General features: G+C 43.9%; 1 protein-coding gene and 1 long non-coding RNA gene across 2 annotated transcripts in view; one reads left to right on the forward strand and one right to left on the reverse strand.

Moving 5' to 3' along the window:
- The first annotated feature begins 909 nt into the window (after positions 1-909).
- fam20cb (FAM20C golgi associated secretory pathway kinase b) overlaps positions 910-19,053 on the forward strand; it is a 34,388-nt gene continuing 16,244 nt past the window's right edge. The window contains exons 1-3 of the mRNA XM_057040487.1: positions 910-2,179; positions 2,322-2,497; positions 4,657-4,735. Of these exons, the coding sequence (XP_056896467.1) occupies positions 1,668-2,179; positions 2,322-2,497; positions 4,657-4,735 (767 nt within the window). The 5' untranslated portion in view covers positions 910-1,667. The remainder of the gene's footprint in view (positions 2,180-2,321; positions 2,498-4,656; positions 4,736-19,053) is intronic.
- Positions 13,098-15,821, reverse strand: LOC130529857 (uncharacterized). Its single transcript, XR_008951661.1, has 3 exons — positions 15,549-15,821; positions 14,403-14,515; positions 13,098-13,226 (listed from the first exon to the last, which is right to left on the reverse strand). It is a non-coding gene; the product is annotated as an uncharacterized LOC130529857 (long non-coding RNA).

Genomic DNA, 19,053 nt, shown 5'->3' on the forward strand with positions numbered 1-19,053 from the left:
CTGAAGAGGAGCGGCTCGCACCAGGACAAGCGTCACTTTGTCCTTTGACATCAAACACCGGATGAGATGATCCAGTGGACCTTTCCCTGTTGAGAAAGGGCTCCAAAATGTCAGCATTCAGTATAGGTTATAGATGTTAAGCCTCCATTAGAGGACCATTTAGGGAGTGTCTTCTGTTAAGGCACCTGATGAATCACACATTCATTCACTTGCAGACTTCAGGTCCTGTTTTTAATTCCATCCCGTGTCATTTTTACCATATTCACCCTTGTTTTTTCTAGTTCTGCTGGGTCAGTCACATCATGACTTCTGCACATCCACCATAGCTGGACTGAGAGCTGTTCACCCGATATCTCCTGTCTGTCACCGTTGGTGTCGTGATCGGAGTGCAGATTAACCTGCAGACAGGTTTAAAAACCTGACTGGATTTTTTAATCGAATGCCTGTCTGGTGCTTTGTTTTTTTTTTCTGATTCACCTGTCCTAAGAGGCGAGGGTGAATGTCAGCACTGGAACATCCTGGGAGCGAACAGGGTTCGAACTGGCCTATCATCAATCGAGGAGACGTTTCTGAGGGACGGCTTTCTGATGGGGGTGGTGAAAAAGCTGCGTGTCAGTCCGTGACTGAAGGTTGACCAGTGGTGAGACGCCCTCTTGTTGCGCAGCCGGGATGTGCAAGGAGGATTTTATTCCAAGCGGAACACAGACGAGCGGTTATACGCTTCACATGCTGGCCAGGCCAGTGCCACCCCCTCTGCCACCCCCCCACCCCATCGCTCTCTCTCTCTCTCTCTCTCTCTCTCTCTCTCTCTCTCTCTCTCTCTCTCTCTCTCTCTCCGTCTTTCAGCCAATCTTCGCGCAGTGACGCTGCGCAAAAGGCTGGATCTACCCTCAGCTTCATCATCATATTTAACGCACACACCCAGATTCACACATGCTACAAAGGGCGCATTCTCGCCGCACTCCGAGAGATCGCCTGGCCCTGCGGGAGGATTTCGGAGTCCTACCTGTGCGATTTCGATTGGCTCGCCTCCGGATGTAACAGAAAATACGCTCCTTGGATTGCCGTGCACACGCGTCGACTACTTTTCGGGGACTTCCAATAATAAAAAAAATATATATTCCGAACTGTTCGCGTACTATTTTTATCCCCTTCCTGGGCACAAGTCCCATGCGAGCTCGGGGTATTTTTTCCCCGCACAGGATCGAGTCTGGATGTCAGATCTATACGCGCCCCGGAGCCTTTTGGACACGCACGTTTAATTGATCGTGCCAAATCTGAGTCGTGCTCACGCATCTGCCGGTCAGCGCTGCTTCTGAAATCCTCGGCCGGGGACCAGAAAGCGGTAGAAGAAAATGTAGCTTGCGCAATTTGGCCATTGGTCTGAGTTTCCTCGACCTGCTTTACCTGAACGCTTGCGGATGGTTTTCGCTCTTTTTTTTTTGCGCTTTTGACTCTTCTCCGGGACAGCCGCGCAAATAAACAGCTCTGGCTGAACACTGTATTACTTACTCAAAACGGCAAGTGAAGATGGCTCCTACGTGTTTAATGTTTATTTCATTAGATTGGCGTCCAGTCTGATCAATATCATCAGCGATGTAGTCAGCTTATTCATCTGCGTGCTGATCATTTGCAGTAAATATTCCTATCTGCTCCGAAGGGAGACCATGAAGATGATCTTCCTGCGCAAATTCCGCTTTTTGATCCTCATGGTTTTCCTCATTGCATGCTCGATGCACATAATGATAGACTTGTTACCGAAGCTGGAGAGGCAGGGCAGCAGCGGCTGCTCCTGCTCGCACACGCCGGACGAGAATCCACAGAGCTGGGGCAAACAGAGCCGACCCAACAAGCACACCCTGCGGATCCTCCAGGACTTCAGCAACGAGCCCAGTTCAAACGGTTCCTCCCACTCCCTGGAGAGAGTCGCGGTTCCAGGAGACAAAACCCAGGCGCTGAGCGGGACCGAGCATCACGGCCAGCGTGGGGAAAAGAAAAGACAATTCATCCAAGACGCAGCGGTGACCAAGAAAATACCGGTGAAGGGGTCAAAGTTGTCGGCCCTCTTTGACCATCCCTTGTACAAAAGAGCCTTGCCTCCTCTGTCAGATGAGGACACACTCTTTAACGTCAACACAGACATCCGATTTGACCCCAAAGCAGCAGAGGATCAGGGATGGTAAAGTCTTTAAAAACTATTACTCAATATGTTATAATTTAGGGAGATTTACAGGCTCAGCTCTGCTCAATCATGTTACAGCAAGTCTACCATGTGTTTAATAGCCTGTCATAACCTCTCTCTTGCTGATTTGCCCACCCAGGAATACTGAAGGGACCGTGGATGAGTTCAGCCCGACGGGGGAGCTGACAGCAGAATCCTACCCCAACTGGCTCCGCTTCCACATTGGGATTAACCGATATGAGCTGTATTCCAGACACAACCCAGTCATCGATGCCCTGCTGAAGGACCTGATCACTCAGAAGATCACCAGCGTAGGTGAGTCAGACGTGAAGTGTTTCAGAGCAGCGGTCACATCTGCGACTCTAGTGGAGTTTGTTTATTTGATCTTGAAGGTTAAACTGTGAAACTAAAGGTATCAAAACATCAAAAAAAAGAGAAGCCTGTCGTCTAAAGCCTGAAACAGGTTATTTAGTTTGATGAAAAGCTAACCTGGCAACCCAGGCTGGTATCAGGTGACATGGAAAGTTCGGAATTCCACTCAACCTGTAGTCATATAGCAGGGTGAGAGTACAGGAACAACCAGGCGTTTGCGTCAGCGTGCACAGCTGAATGAGCAGGAGTGGTGGCTGTACAAGTTTGCCCACAAATGGAGAATACATTCCACAACACCTGATGTCACAATCTCACCCGCTGGCTTTTTATTTGATTGACAAGTGCACTGTAAATCTACCTTTCAACCGAAAGCAACAACTCCTTTTTTAAGTGGATGCCTGAAAGAGACCATAATCCACATGGGGTCAGTTATAGGAACCCAGTTTCTGCTTTTTTCTTCTTCTCTGTGGCGGCTTGTCTTTCTACTTGGCTCTGTCCAGCTCCCACATTCCAGGAGTGCTAGCTGACTCGAGGTCTCCCGTGCTTGTGCTCATCGTTCAAAAGCAGATTCCATGTTTGTCTGCCAATGACAAAACTGTAACTGGCCCTCAGCAAAGATTAAATACTTATCTTAGGAGTGGGATTAGCTGTCTCCAGAACTAGCATCCCTGCTCCTTCACAGAAGGAGGAATTCAGGGCTTGTTTTTCTACTCCAGATGTTCTCTTATTTTTGTCTGATTCTCTCCCTCTTTTGTGCTTTTCGTGTCTCTCGTGCAGGGCAGAGTAAGCAGTCCCCGGCGTCATGAGTGAGCTAAATACATGGTGGCTCTGTAATTTCAGAGCCTTAACAGAGGCCTGGGGCAGAATACCAATATGAGCCAAATGCAGTCCCTTATTATCTAGACTTAAAGATAGGAGCACTTGGATCTATTATACGCTAGAAACTCTATCAAGCAGTATTTATCAATGAAGACAGCAGGCAAAAGTTGTAAATGCAAGTTCCAGACAATGCGAGCTTGTAATATATGGCTCCAACTAAAATTGGGGTAAACAGGTTACCCGCATAACATCTCAAGAAAAAAAGTTGTTTTTGTTTTGATTCTATTCTGAACACTTCCCTCCTTAAAAGCGCCATGTCAGCATGAGGGGTTGTTTTTCGTTGGGGTGGGGGGGGGGGGGGGGGGGGGTCCTCCAAATCACGGCTCTCAATGGATCATTTTAAGAAGAACACACAGCAGCTGTTTGGCTCTGTCATAAGGGGGATTTATGATTTTTTTTTTCTTGCAAGTTCTGAGACCAGCGCTGAGATCAGACTCACAACATCCCCGCACACTGTTCTGGGAGGGAAAGCTGAGGAAGATACCAGGATAGAGAAATATATAGACTGAAATAAGAAAACAAAACAGCATACAAATATGAATATTTTTAATGAATGAAATTCATTTTGACAGACTCTATAGTTGTATAGTTACAAATGTCAAGGGCAAGAAAGAGCAGGATGTTTTCTGGCACATTTACCTTTAATATTAAGAGTATTGTTGGATTTAAATACCACCAAGGTTTAAAGTCTACAAATCAGGTGGTGTTTTGTTGGAAATTAATCTTTATAAATGAAGCTCCATTCATCAGAATTTAGACTGAAAAGCTAGAACCAAAAGTTAAAAAAAGGGTTTTCATCAAAAGGTGTGAACGCGACGAGGCTAAACAGAATGCATCCATGACAACATCAGAGAGAGTGCACGTCGTAAATCCCACTGAGGCGTTTGTGATTTGTGATTCTGGCCCCCATAAATCAAACTGACACGTCTTGGCTAAACAATAAACACCTGACTGTTTCCTGAGAGCAGAGACGTTGAACAGGAAAGGGAGAGGCGAATGTCTTCCCTTTTCCACAGAAATAGAGAACTGACTGGCTCCTCTTCCTCCCTGTCAGCTGTATTGAGCCTTTTTGGCTATTTCACATCACACCCTTGTAGGTCTGGACATCAAAACAACATTTGAGGCCCATTTTCACTCACAGGGCGAGTCTGCTGAAATAGTAATAGTTGCTTTAAGTTAATAAATGCATGTATTAACGTGGTTTTGTCTGTTCCCCTCAACAGCGATGAAGTCTGGAGGCACCCAACTCAAGCTCATCATGACGTTTCAGAACTACGGCCAGGCTCTGTTTAAACCCATGAAGTGAGTCATTTTGCGTGTTGTCTGCTGCTGTTTAACTGTCAGAGCTGGTCTGTAAGAACTTTATAAGAACTATTTTCTACTTATCCTCTTCTCAACTTCAGTCTTATTTTCCAGTTATCCTCTCATGTCTGATCACATGACTGTCACTTCTGTACAGCCTTGTTATTTGATTTAGGGCCCACATAATTCTGCTGTGTCAGAGCCAAATGTTGAGTGGGCATCTCGTCGCGTAAGCCTGCCTGGTGCCGTCTCATCCCTTAACAGCCACCTTAGTGTTGCGCTACCCTCAGGCATCACTGGCTGTTATTAAAGCACTGACTCATCAGTTTTTCTGTGTTTTCATAATATTAAACATATATTAGTTGGTGTCAAAGGGTTTAAACACAGAGCTTTTTAACCATATAGTTGTGTTGGCCTATAGTAAAGATGTAGAGGTGGTGAAGGATGGTGGTAATGTTTTAGTTGAGCTCATAGTTCTTCCCCTTAATATAGAAGTAATATTCACATTAAGCATTCTGGTGAATCCCGTGTTGTTTTCACGGTGAGGCCAAAACATTTAACATGAGAGCCAGTAAAATCCTTCTGGAGTCAGGCAAATTAGTGCTGTTAAGCTCAAAAAGCACAATTCACATTTTCTGCGCATACATATACATGCATATTGTCATGGAAACCAAAAAGTGAAGCAAAGCACTTTGAACGCCCTCCTGTGTTGGGCTGCAGTATAGCTCATAAGTCCTGTACCTCTGTCAAGTGTAAATTAACAAACAAAACATGTAAACCATTTAAATATGTTTTATTTGATAGAAGCAATTTCAGTTGTGCGCTCACAGACCAGTCACAGTCCTGAAATGCCATCAGTGGAAGTAATATTGATCGGTTCACTACAAGCACAGTGTCCTGCTGGGGAAACCATGGATACTGGCGTTCATGTCCATCTGCTCCAACAGCCTTGTAGACTATCCACACCCCCTCATGGTAATAAGCAAAGGACAATGTGTCCTGCCAAATCACCAAAACTGCTCAGAAATGAAACGTTACGATGAAGTTAAAGTGTCAAACTGGCCTCAAAAGTCTCTCGAGATGGACAAAACGTAAAGATCGCCATCGCCAGCAAACATCTCCACCATTAAAGAGTTTAGACTTTAGACTCTGTTCATTATACCTTTTCAGGATCCACACAGTTATCGGAAATAAAAATTCTGAACATTTTATTTAGCCCTGACATCAGAGGCATGTAGCCATAAAAAGCAATATCTATCTCTCCATAGGGAGAGTGCCTTTACATACTGCGAAGGTTTCATTTTCCTCTCGTCCCTACCTTTTTAGAGTCCCACACACAATTGCAGAGAATTTTTTTTTATTTTTATCTAACTGTTCAGGCATTGTTCCTCCCTTCAGCTCATTTTCAGATGCTGTGCCAGCAGTAGCAGCATGAAAGGACCAGAGGACTTGAGCATATCATTAGTACCTCATAAAAAGAGCTGAAGAGCAGTGAAAGCAAACTCTTTCCTTTCCCTTTGAACCCAAACTCTGCAAACCTTGTCATACACTTAACTAATAGTGCAGATAAAACTGCCTCCAAACTGCCTCACTGCTCCACTCTGAATAAATCAAATATTACCCAGTATCCTCTGCTAGATCCTGCGTATCGCTTGATTAATTCCCATTTCCTATGTTCACACTCACATATTTAGACTATAATACGTCCCAAGACGGGCACTCTCTGTTCATAATCCTCCGACTAATGTTGGATTTAAATGTCACCTATTATTTGTAATGGTGAGTGTAATTTAATTGCAGGTTAATCGTTTTTCAACTAAAAAAAACTGCTCCCCATACATGTTAGCATGGAGGGGTTAGAGGTTAAGAGTGCTGATGGAAGGGAGCAAGATTTTTCCTTGAGAGGAAAAGCTATTTGGAGATGGTCATAATTACTGTTTGAATCGCGCGACACTAAGTCAGGCCAGATGCAACAAGCTTGAAATCATCCTGACAGGTGGAGAGAAGGAGCAATGAGGATGAAGTGAGAGAAGGAAAAGGATGAGTACGTGGGGAAGGACGACGGGGCGAGGGCTGGAGCTGAGGGGAGACGCGGGAGGTGGGAAGTGTTTTCAATGCATGCACTGGGTCAGAATCCGGAGATTATCTCGGTGGGCTGCCTTGAGTTAACTCAGAGGTGGAAATGTGAATTGACATTTAGTAAGGCAAACAGGAGGAGGCAGAATGGGATGTAAACCTGTTGATGACAGTTGTGGCTGTCGAAGCCACCATGATGTTTGATAATTCTGTTGAAGTATTCTTGCTTTAGTACGCTTGCCTTAAACAAAATAGGGCAAATCATTCTGGTGTGTGTGTGTGTGTGTGTGTGTATGAACTTTAGATTGCAATCAAGCTTTGACAGAACTGTGCAGTCATCACGTTGATCTTTACCACTTCCGTCACAGAGGTCACCCATATTCACTGAACGTCATGGCCGAGAAATCTTTGGGTTTATTTCCATACAGTGCATCAAAGAAACACAGGCTGGGAGATCAAAGAGTTTTCCGGCCGTGCGCATCTGTTCTGCCCCCTTTACTCTAATGCAAATGTGCGTTAGGCAGCGTATGCGGGCATGAATGCACGCGGCGTCCCGCTAACAATGGACTCTCCAACCATCCATATCTGTGAAAACCTGCTCTCTGTGTTTACCCTCAGTATTCTCATCCTTCTCTGCTCGCAGTCTCCTCACATCTGTTTGCTTTCCTTTCTTGCATGCTCTTTAATGAACAGTGCAGATGAAGAAATCCATTAACAGCTTTGCTGTATCGATCCTTCACGTATTCTCTCCGCTGCTTTTCCTCAGACAGTGAGTAAGGGATCAGGTATTCATTCAGAACCTGTCGCGTGCTCACATACGTACTTTCACAGTTAATATGACACACAGCAAATGTTACAGGCATCTTTGTTGAAACGCCACAAATATGGCTTGCGTACCTGCATGCTGTGATGTAACGACTCATCCCACTGAGGCCTCGTCTGCGGTGCCACTTTCCAGACATTTAATAAACCCATTCTTAACATGTCTGGTCTAATTTGGGGCTTTTGTTCTTGCGGCATTTGCTGTGAGGCCTTCACGTCAGAGGAGTTTTTAATACTAAAGGTTCCAACATTGTTTTTTTTTTATATGAAAGCATAACACAGTGTGGTTCATAAAAACACATCAGGTCTCCCAAGAGATTGTTCCTAAAGCTTATTGTTCTCCAGACATCAGTGCTCCGGTGTGAAATTGGCAACCGTGTTACTGGAGATTTAATCTAGATATTATCAGTTGAAGTCAAGGTCTAAATACATCCGAGATCAGATTGATTGCGACAGGTTGCATTAACTCTTGACGCCTCAGTCTTGACTCTAATCTCTTTGATGCTTCTGTGGGGTACTCGCTGATCCCAGGCCAGTGAAGGAGCATTTAAAGTCCGGATTGGACGATTTACCATTTTAGTTGAGGAGCTAAATTACTTTGGCATTCAGAGCAGGGTGGTGCCTTCAAGTGTCTCTCCAGGTTAGTCATATTCCTCCCTCCTAATTTGTAGCCACAGGGCATCCTTCCATATTTCTCCATTGCAGTTTTCCGTTCTGCCCAATTGTAAATACAATTTCCACATCTGGCTGTTATTTGCAAAGCAAACACTGAAAAAAACCTCATGGTGATTTTATCACCTCTTTAAACAGAAGCATAAACAATCAACAAACAATTGCTCTGCAGTTGTTACATGTCGACAGCCATCTTGCCTCGACACATCGTAAAATCCACTCATAGTGATCTCCTCTCAACTACTGACATCGAGTCTTTGCTTTATTTGGATCCCTGAAGTGTTTCTATTATTGTCAAATATATGATTGAAATTGTTATGATGATGCAACATGTGTAAAGCGAGGGTGTCTGTTTCTACTGCCATCGTCTGGTGGACTGCAGATGATCTGATGTAACAGACCGAAACAGCCTTGTGTAGTCAAGGTGACAGCTCAGAGTGGAGGTATGGAAAATAATGGGTAGTCTTCAAAACAGCACGTTTAAGTCTTTAAATCTTTCTAACCCCTTACTCATGTGACTTTTAAAATCTTCATGTACTGTTTAGTGTTTGCATGCATCGTGCGGGCCGAGAGGGACGTTCGTTTCAAAGCTCTGGCATCTTCTCACAGCTCTGTGGTGTGTTAGGTCCCAGCCGTGGCCTCTTTTGAAATCTGCCAAAGGGCATTTGATTTTCATGTTGGTGCTGGCCCATCATAGATACAAAGCTCATTTGCTCAGGAGAGACAGTGTTTGACAACAAAATGTGGCGGAATGACTAATGATTGATGTAATGATGGTATTCCGTTCCTTCTCACTTCCACTTAATTGTATTGCTTGTCAATCAGAGGGCTGTTTGCTCAGGCACAAGCAGATCAATCCAGCGTCTCATTCCCTCTGCACATCCCACCACTGACTGATCTATAACTGTGATGAGCCAAGATTTTGATTGACACGCTGAGGCCTGTGAGGGAAACCCAATAACATCACTTCATTTGTGTCAGGAGCATATTGACAGTAATGCCGTGACAGCATGGAGGAAACGGCTGTGTTAAGTGTGAAATGTGAGCGGAAACTCTGCTGCGTATGCTTGTATCGTCGTGCCGCGTCGGTTGTGGGAGGTGTGAGATTTAAGGAGCTTTGTCTGGAGATGGGGAGGGCATGCCTCAACAAAAACCCTTGTCCTTGTTTCATGTTGTGCAGATTTGTTCTGGAACAAAGGGATGGCTCTGCACGCTTTTGGCCACAAAATGCATCAGAGGATCTGACCAACCTGTTTTTGAGCCCTCCTTTTTGGCCTTATATGCAAGTTTGTAGGTTTTTATGTCGGTCTGCTTGCTTATTTACTGGGCAGCGCTTGTATTTCCAAGGTCTGTTGTGCCTGTGCTTTGACTTTGAGTCATGAAATGCCTCAGGACAAGTCATTCAGAGCAGATATCTGCAGCTCTGTTTGGAAATAGAACCGATTCAATGCTGCACACTGGCAACACAGGAGAGGCAGAAAGTACAGAAGGTACGATTAACCCTAAAAATGCTGGGCACCCTCACCGCTGCAATGAACTATTTAGTGTTCAGCTTTCATGAACAATTCAAAATGTCAGAAATCCTTTCACACTTTTTCACTCTTTGGTTGTAAATTCCGATTGCGTTATTCATATAATGTCATTAAATGGCAACAAATCTGTCTCAAATTCCAAAGTAATGAACTTAAATGTCAACTAATTTGTTCACATTAAATGATTCAATGAAAGTGTCCCTCAGTTCAATTCAAATCTATCAGTGTTTATCAATATGTTTCTTATTGTTTGATGAGAGACGCAACAACAGTATATTTTGGATAAAACTGGTAGGAAGTTCAGAAGTATCATGTATCAAAATATGCAGGTCATGCTTTGCCTTAAGGTTATCATCATAACCATTAACCTTTTTGATGTGGTGGTGGTTTTCGGAGGGGGTCATTTTGAGGGGGGTTTCCATGAGGGTGTGGGGTGCAAATATGTGGGTGTTGCAAAGAATGAATGCCCATCAACACCCAGGACAACACATTGCGATGTGCGATTTTTTTCTTGATGTTGCATCTGATTGGTACATCTTAATTATCCCTGTGTTTTGTGATTTTGCACAGTTCTTTTCTATATAAACTCAACTTACTGGTGTCCTATACATACATAAACATATTCATAACATAATGCAAAACAGTCTGTATCTCTTAGCCACTGTTCTTCATAACGATAATATCCATCTAGACAGACCGTATGCAAATGCAAAACATTGAGCATGTTCTCCGCAGAACACTTGACCACCTTAATCTTTTTGTGCGTCTGACCCGCGGAAACATCTTTGTTCATGGTTGGGGCTGCAGAATAATGAATCCAAAATTACAGCCACTGTGAAATGTGAGATTTATCAGCACTTAAGGCTCTGTGCTGCACCCTGTTCCCTGCTTTGGCTGTCATAATCTTTCCACCAGGCTATCACTATTCATACTCAGATACACATTGTGGTGCTACCTGAGCATATCTTCAGTGATAGAACCAGGGTCACAGGCTCTTTCGGATATTACATCAGACAGACTCACCTGGGTGACCCAGCCTGGAGTGATCAGGCCCCACTGTGTGTCCAGGTAATGCACAATGCGATGCATCCCTTCTCAACCAGAGCCAACGTGAACCCCCTTTAGCAGCTTCCATGATGTTCTTCATGGCCTTCTACTGTTCTTGAAATTCATCCATCAAATATTCAGAGAGTACAGCTGGCTCCAGTAGCACCACAACTGGCCGGAGTGTTGAACCTGCAATGATATCCAGGGAGTTTAACTCCTTAAGTCCACCAGTAGTTGCCAGACCCTTGCTGTCTTCTTTGGGGGCTAGGGCATCTCGTCTGCTTGAGCAAAGGTGATGATGTGCTGGGAGGGATGTTGTTTCTTGCTGTTGATGCCTGTACTGCTACTGTCCCTGCAGCTTGGCGTTATGCCCGCCGAGTACAATGCTGCTTAAGCTCCTCCCAGCTACCAGTATAGGAACTGGGTAATCTTTTTCTAAAGATGTGGCACCAGGGTGATTGGGACTTTAAAGACTAGCAGCTAGTATGTTCTGGGAGCCATTGGGTCTATTCTGGCTCAGCTCCTGCTCCATCTAGTACTGGCGCTGTGTTGCACCACATTCGTTAAGCAGCTCATCTTGGTCTGGTGTATCTTCAACCCTGTTGGATTTTTGCAGAACTCGAAACATGTGCACTCGTAGTCCATTGAACAGAGCTGTCCATTGTCCCTGCTGTTCTTACCTCAATTTCCAGGTTGTCAGCCAGCCTTTTTCTGCCAGTCAATGGTGCTACCATGCTGGATTAGTACTGAGCTAAACCTTGTTGTGCAACCTGGACCTATCTTCAGTGATGTAACCAGGGTCTTGCACCAGACACCCTCACTTTGTCCTGGAAAAGAAATAAAACTATTCCCCCTGGAAAATGATTATGCTCAGATGAATAAGAATGACACACATTGACTAGCAATCATGCTCAAATCAAATTCATTGTACTGTAGCTGAATGTGGGCTGGCTTTAGAGTACAGCAGAGCAATATCTATGATCAAATAAACCCTTATGGGTAAGTATTCCAACCCTCTTCTAATCTACCCCGCAGAGACTTTGTCCTCACTGGTGCACCATGATGAGCACAGCCAACCTGAAGTTCTTCCTAACTGCCAGAATGTGTGCATTCCCAGTACAGCATTGTTGTCTGATTGTGTTCCTGATGACGTCTGCGGCAGAAAAATGTTGCTTATCTGATTCCAGAGAAAAGGAAGACAAAGCTACCTCGTTGCCAGCGGGAGCTCTTAAGATAGAGTGCATGTGTTTCAGCGCACACTGGTCAGAGATGACCTACATGGGAAGGCTTTTTAGTCCATCTACTTAAAAAAAAAGAGAAAGAAACTACAAAATGAACCACTATCCCTGAACAAGGCAGAAATAAATAATTCTGGCTCCTCGAATGACTTTTATATTGTAACGGAAAAGTGGCAGAGGAGCTTTTTTATCAAAAAGGTGTTAAAATAGCGAAAGGATGTGAATTCATCCACTGTAAATAACCTGTTAATGTGTTAAAAATCAGGTGTGATTTTTTTTAAAAGCCATTTTTCATTTATTCAGCGTCAGTTTAAAAAAAGCATAATTACACTGATAGATGTTGTCATTCCTTCTTTTCTCTGCCTTTTTCCCTTCACTGTACTCTCTAAATACTCAACATCCAGTCACCTCCTGCCCTCCCTGGTGTTGCCGTGTTTCCACTACTGCCGCTTTGGATGCACAACAATTCATACTGTCATAGTGTTCGTGTTTCAATTGAGACAGATCATGGTCGTGTCGCTCCATGTGCATGCCTGTACAAATCTGCTCCACTCTGCACTGCTGCCAAATGTATGCAGGCCCAGCTGAGGGCTTCCAGCAGCAGTCTTGATGATATTATCACTCAACCGCACCCTTCAGGTAAATATTATCAGCGCTAATTTTGTGCCGACGGAACGATAATAGGGCTGCAGCCAGCAGAAATTACATGCCAACATTCAATCTGTATTTCAAAGCCTTAGTTAAATGCACATGTGTACGCGCATGTCTTCCTGGCCTGCCACAATTCTGCTTAATCCCAAGAAAAAAACAGTTTTATTGGGTTTTTTTTGTATTATTGTTGAAGAAATAATATAATAGCAGCTCAATTACGGGGCTTCAACTTTTGAGAAATGCAGTTCGATGTCCAGGCAACCGTGGGAAGCCAAGCTTTGATGCCATCTGTCATCCTGTCGCGTTGCTTTGAAGGATCTGCCAGTCAAAGGGAGGCTTCGCTCCCTGTCTGGATGGAGCGCACCTCAGCTGCTGATGCGACAGCTGCAGCAGGCATTCATTCATCTGGCCTGAACCCAACCCTCTGTGCTGCCTCTCTTTGGCATATTGGGACTAAATGGAAACACCAGCAAGTCAGGGTGAGAAATGCAGAGGGAATCAAATGGAACCTTTCACAGTGGCATGAAAAGCATTTTCTTTTTTTTAAATTTTGCTCTTTTTATGGCATGATCACACTCTGGCACTTTTTCCTGCAGATCTAATCCAAAATTAAATTGGATCCATGTTTGCGGGACTAAAAGCAAACCCGAAGTTATAACCTAAAGTCATGTTGACTCACAGCTGGCCTGTTGAGTTGACAGAGGTTTGGAAACCTGACATGTTGTGAGCTTAAACTTGGCTACAGGCTAGAGCCAAAGAGAAATAACTGTGTTTGTGCATCATTCTCGGCTGCATCCTGTTTGGGTATCATGCATCAGGCACACTTTGCACTTTTGCGTGTTGTCCTACATTCACTGACTTTGATGCTGTTCTATGACAGAGAAGATCAACTCACCCTCAAATCTTAAATGCAGGATGACTTTTATGTCATCGATACCCTGTTTTCTATACCACTTTGTACATACATTTAATGAGATTTAAACTTTGAATCAATATGCTTTTAAAAATATTTTATTCGTAATTAATAATCTATTGCAGCTACCTGCTAAATTCTAAATGCCATATTTGTTCCTTAGATGATGATACTTATGGAAAGTTGCCAATTCCATACTGGCATGCCACAATTTCATCATTACTCTCTTCTTTAATGGAATAACAGGTTTTTCCTTTCACTATTTATGCTGGTGGATTTTTACATTTAAATGCGATGACACTAATAAGCACAATCTGTTTGTAGCTCGGCTCTCCGGAACAGAGCCGATCATTTAAAAGTCCTGGCAGACCAGTGTTGACAGAAGAAGATGAGACCTCAGAGACCGCCGCACTTTTTAGTAAAAGCATTCCCACCTATCTGGCACTGATTTTTAAGGAAACGGGCCCAAATCTGTCCAATTTTTTGAAACACAACATATTCAGCCACGGAGAACTGACAGGAAGACATCAGAGCTTCACTTTTTAAATCTTCGGATGCCTGAAAAAAACAGCTGCTCGACGTTCTCCTTATAAAACACACAATATCTGTTCTGCCAAGGCAGCTGTCGTTTCACTGGACTGCTCGGCGTTTTATGGTGTAGTGCAGCTTCATTCTCTCCAGGTTCTTTCACAGCTCTTCCTCATTTCTGTCCTCACCTTCGCGTTGCAATAAAGCTTTCCATCTCTTCGTGTTGTCCCAACGGCAGAAACTGATCCCTTTTATAAGCTGTAGTTAGTGTCAGGGGAAACACCTTGGGGGGATCATTAGACTGTAATGAAGCAGGAGGAAAAAATACCATGTTCAGCCATTGCTCTCCAACGTTCCTGATTGTCAGCCTTAATTATAGCGCCACAAGGTCTTTTGGATGTTAGGGTTATTTTTGATGCGTTTATCTCATTTCTTTGGCGCGACCTCTACCTCGCACGCTCGGCAGATGGACACTTGGTCTAATTAGGCTTTTTATTCTGCATGAAGAGCGACTCTTTGAGACAGGGAACGTGGCGTTATGAAGCCGTGTTGTGATACGTAATTAGTAAACAGCAGCGTGCCGACCGAGGTTATGGTGGGAAAGATGTTGTGTCAAGCACAGCTGTCAGCACTCTGCCAATGGTATAGATGTGGATTAAACAACATCTGTTTCGTGCTGCTGCATTCTGTAAGAGCTTGATTAAAGCAATTCTTCCTTACAATGCACCATCGTGCATTTCCCCCCTGAGCTCCACCAGTGACATCAATTCCAGAGGAAGAGGAGGCTGCAGAAAAAACAAGTGATGCAACCATCCTTAGATGGAAGATTAAAAAGCCGTAACTTCCAAGTCCGGCACTGAGTTGCTGCCTCGCATGAATTCCAAAACAATGCAAGATACTGTGTAGCAGTCAGCCCTTCTTTAATCTGGTTTTTCTTTTTCTATTTTTAATTACTGTTTCCTGGATTTGCTGAGTTTTTCCTCCCTGTTTTGTTGCCTAAGCCATAGAAACACATGCGTGAAACTAAAAACACCATCTATGCAGATAATACCATGCTGTTTATCGTAGCATTTTTGACCCAATTGTCACATTGTTTTTTGTCAGACTTTTCCACAGACTGTTGTTGCTACTGTAAAATATTAGCATACTAATGATTCTTCAAACAATCTACTTCAGTGAAAATGAAAAAAGCCAAAAGAGGAAAAATAACCAGGATTATTTGAATGTGGGAAGCATGTTTAGCCCTATACTGTCTCCCTGCTCCTACTGATTATTAATGTCAGTGGAGGGCGGATAGAGAACGGATAAAGAATAGACCATATGGTCGGTCTCACCAAAGGATTATGATTTGTTGTTATGCTCAAAAAAAGGAAAGAGAGGGAGGAAAAATTGACTTCAGCATTGTTGGGCCCAGCGAGGAGAAAGCAGCTTGGCAAAATGGCACGGATTAGCATGCTGTGAGAGGGAGCGCTGTCCTACTGACAATGTTGTGTTGTATTTCCAGTCCAGGGCAACGGACTGGAAGAGGGTGGGTGAGGAGGAGGAGGTGGAAGAGGAGGAGGAGGGGTCATTTATGATGTTTGTCCAGCGCTTATTCAAATATGAGCTTTGGAGTTAAACTTAGGGGGGAGGAGAGGGTGTGTGTCTCTGTCACGTCACAACAGGGACTTTAACCTTTATTTCCATATGATCAAAAGAGGTCGATCCTCTCTTTCCAAGCAAAACACTTCTTTTTCTTATTAAGGGCAGAGTAAAAGCAGTTTGTGCTGCTGTGATCGCTGGATAAGCTGCAGTGGGGTGAAGCATCTTCCACACTGTGTAGTTGATGTTTTTGACTGTTTTTATTTGATGGATTAATTGTGCTTGTGTGGACATTTGTAAAAGCTCTTTCTAGCTTATATTGCAGGCCTGGTTTTCCTCTGTTCTTCATTTTCATTGATCCAGCATGTGGGAACTGCTTTAAAGCTTGAATAAAAAGTGTACACCTCTCCTGTAATGCGTTTAAGCCGTGGGGATGATCTCACATCTCCCACGGTCAGAATCAGCTCATTAAAGCACCACCTTTTATCTTCCTTTTCTTCCTGCCCTCATTGTTTTTCTTGCTTTTTTTTCGTTCACATCCCTGCCTCTTTTGCAATCATCCCAAGGCCATTGTCAGTATTTTTTTTCCTTCTCTTTTTTTTGTCCCCGTCACTCCTTTTCCCCATCACTCCTACTGTCCTCCGGCCACACCTCTCATTCTTCCATCTTGGGAGAATAGAAAGAGAGGGCAGGGCAGCGCTGTCGCTCCCCAAGACGCTGCCGCCACATCATTTTCTCTTGATTTGATTTGAGGGATCCACTCACTTGCCTGTCATTTATTCCCCCCCCCCAAGAAAAACTAGTTTTCTGCTTCTCTTGAATTATTTTTCAAACAGCTCTCATAAATGCTTAACAAGGTCAGTTTGGGATTTCCAGCAGCATCCATCCTTTGTGTTTGTCTCGTGCCTGCGGGGTTTACAAAAGCAAGCCTGGAAGGTTGGAGTCGTACGCAGGCTTTCACTTTTATTTACTGTTGTTACGTAGGAGAATGACTCATGATGTGAGGTGGACCTCTTCAAGTTTATTGGTGTGTTTTATTTGTTAAATCTGCTGGATGTTATCCTCGTTCCACCTGTTTACTTCAGCAACATTGCGCATACAACAGAAATGATGGACTGACTGAGAGGCATGATGGTTTGAATTAAACTGGGAATGAAGGCAAGTGTGGTACAGCACACTGCAACACCACAGAACACACACACACACACACACACACACACACACAACACACACACACACACACACACACATATATATATAGGGACAAAACAATGAACTTCTGCTATACCTCTGAATCCTTTGCTCAGTGTCTTCCCTCCCTTCATCCGCTCCCTTGCCAGTAGCAGTCCCAGGTCCTCCAGGTTTTCTCTCTGTGCATTGGTGGTGTATTTTTAGGCACTGAGCCCTGTTTTCTGTCTGCTTATCAACAGCCACTGTGTGCCCCACCCACCAATTTAGCAGACACGGCACTGAGTTTTAGGGCACCACAGGCTGTGGCTGCAGTCGCTCACAGCCAACCAGACCTTCATGCCTGTCCTCCCCCCTTCTCATTTGATTTGTGTCCCACTGATCCGGCTCAGCCCTTGTTATTGTTTTATTTCTATATTCAGAGCAAATCTGAGGGGTTTTTATCTAGTAAGTCCAGCGGAAAAGACACCATCCTAAACGTTCTGCTCCTCTGCCACTATCACGCTTTAGCTCTGAGGCGTGAACTGCGTTCCACAGAGATTTATGTGTCATAAATCCCTCGCCTCCTGAAATCACATCAGCACGCATGTTTTGCGCAATCTCAGTGTTTGCCCTTTTGCAACAGCGTGTGAGGCAAACGCACAAACGGGCGAGGTAGACTATACAAACAACCATAATTGTCTTTGCTATAAATTTGAACCCAGACGTGAATTTGGGGATTTCTCTTCTGTAATTGCTCACGTAGTTTGTGGCGAATGTCGAGACAGGAGACGCACCTTTCATGTGTGGGAAGGGTGGGTTGTTGGTGATTGTAGGCCAGAGTTGATGATAGTTGTGGCGTGGTTAAAGGAAATTGAGCTGAACAGCCCACAGGTCCTGGAGGCCAACTCCCTGGGCTGCTCCTGCTGGAGTTAGTGGAACACCATTAATGGATATAGGAATGGTTTATTCTCTCATGTCTAATTTAGCTCCACTTTGTGAGGCCTTTTGAATGAAGTGAGGCTCTACATTAAAAGAAGGTCCTTTTATCCCATCCTATCATCATTAATACCTAGGTGAATTCTGCTCTGACAAATTAGACTCCACATCTTAAAGGGAAGAATATTTTCACTTCAATATTAAAAGATAGCAACATCTATAATTACACCTCTGGGATTGTTTGATGTATTTAGGTATGTTTGGTTGTTTTTCCCTCTTTCTTTTTAACTGAGACTCAAATGGGATGACTAAAGCCTCACACAGACAGTAGATTCAGGTTCGTGGTGATTAAAAGAAATCCCCTTTAGTTTATGAATTACCTCTCGTAACAAATCACTGCCCTTTCCATCAACAGCATCAGAGTAATTTCTTTGTCTTTCAAGTCCAAAGACAGGAAACAAGGAAAATCCATTAACTCAATGGGTCTTAGCAGCCCAACACACACATGCACACACACACTGTACTTACATGAGAGTGCAGTTATGCCCTGTGGGCCAACATGACAGGAGCAGCGGAAATGGCTGCACATTAACGGCAGCTTTGATTACTCTCCCGTCAGTAATGCAGCGAACATGAAAGACAAGAATTGGAGAGGGATGACTTCAGCCCCAATCACATACAATCCGACAGCGTCTCAGCGTAGTCGAGCCATTTGGAGGTAACAGAAAGGCTTGGAGAGCACATATGCACATTATTCACTCCCTGAACACCTCTCATCTGTACACTCAGATGATTATTTTGCAGAGCTCTTTGCAGACCCAGTGATCTAATCTCTGCCCTTCTTCTACCCTGGACATGTTGGGCGTGGCAATTGCACAACCTGTTCTAAGTCTTCCCGTAAACTTACAAAGATAAAGAATAGACCGTCTGTTCATTGTGTGTTCACCGCTGCATGTGTAGGCTCACATAAGACTCTCTGTTATGTCAACAGATTTGAGGAAGAGAGAAAACAGAGAGATTTTTCTGTCCTTTTCCTCCAAAACTGCACAAAAAACACTAATTTAAAGGTAAATACATGTTCACTTGTGGCCTATGAATGTTTTGTGTCTTATCATGTTAAGAGCTCATTTAGTGATGCGCTACAGAGAAATA

This window comes from Takifugu flavidus, chromosome 1 (assembly GCF_003711565.1).
Source record: "Takifugu flavidus isolate HTHZ2018 chromosome 1, ASM371156v2, whole genome shotgun sequence".
NCBI lineage: Eukaryota > Metazoa > Chordata > Actinopteri > Tetraodontiformes > Tetraodontidae > Takifugu > Takifugu flavidus.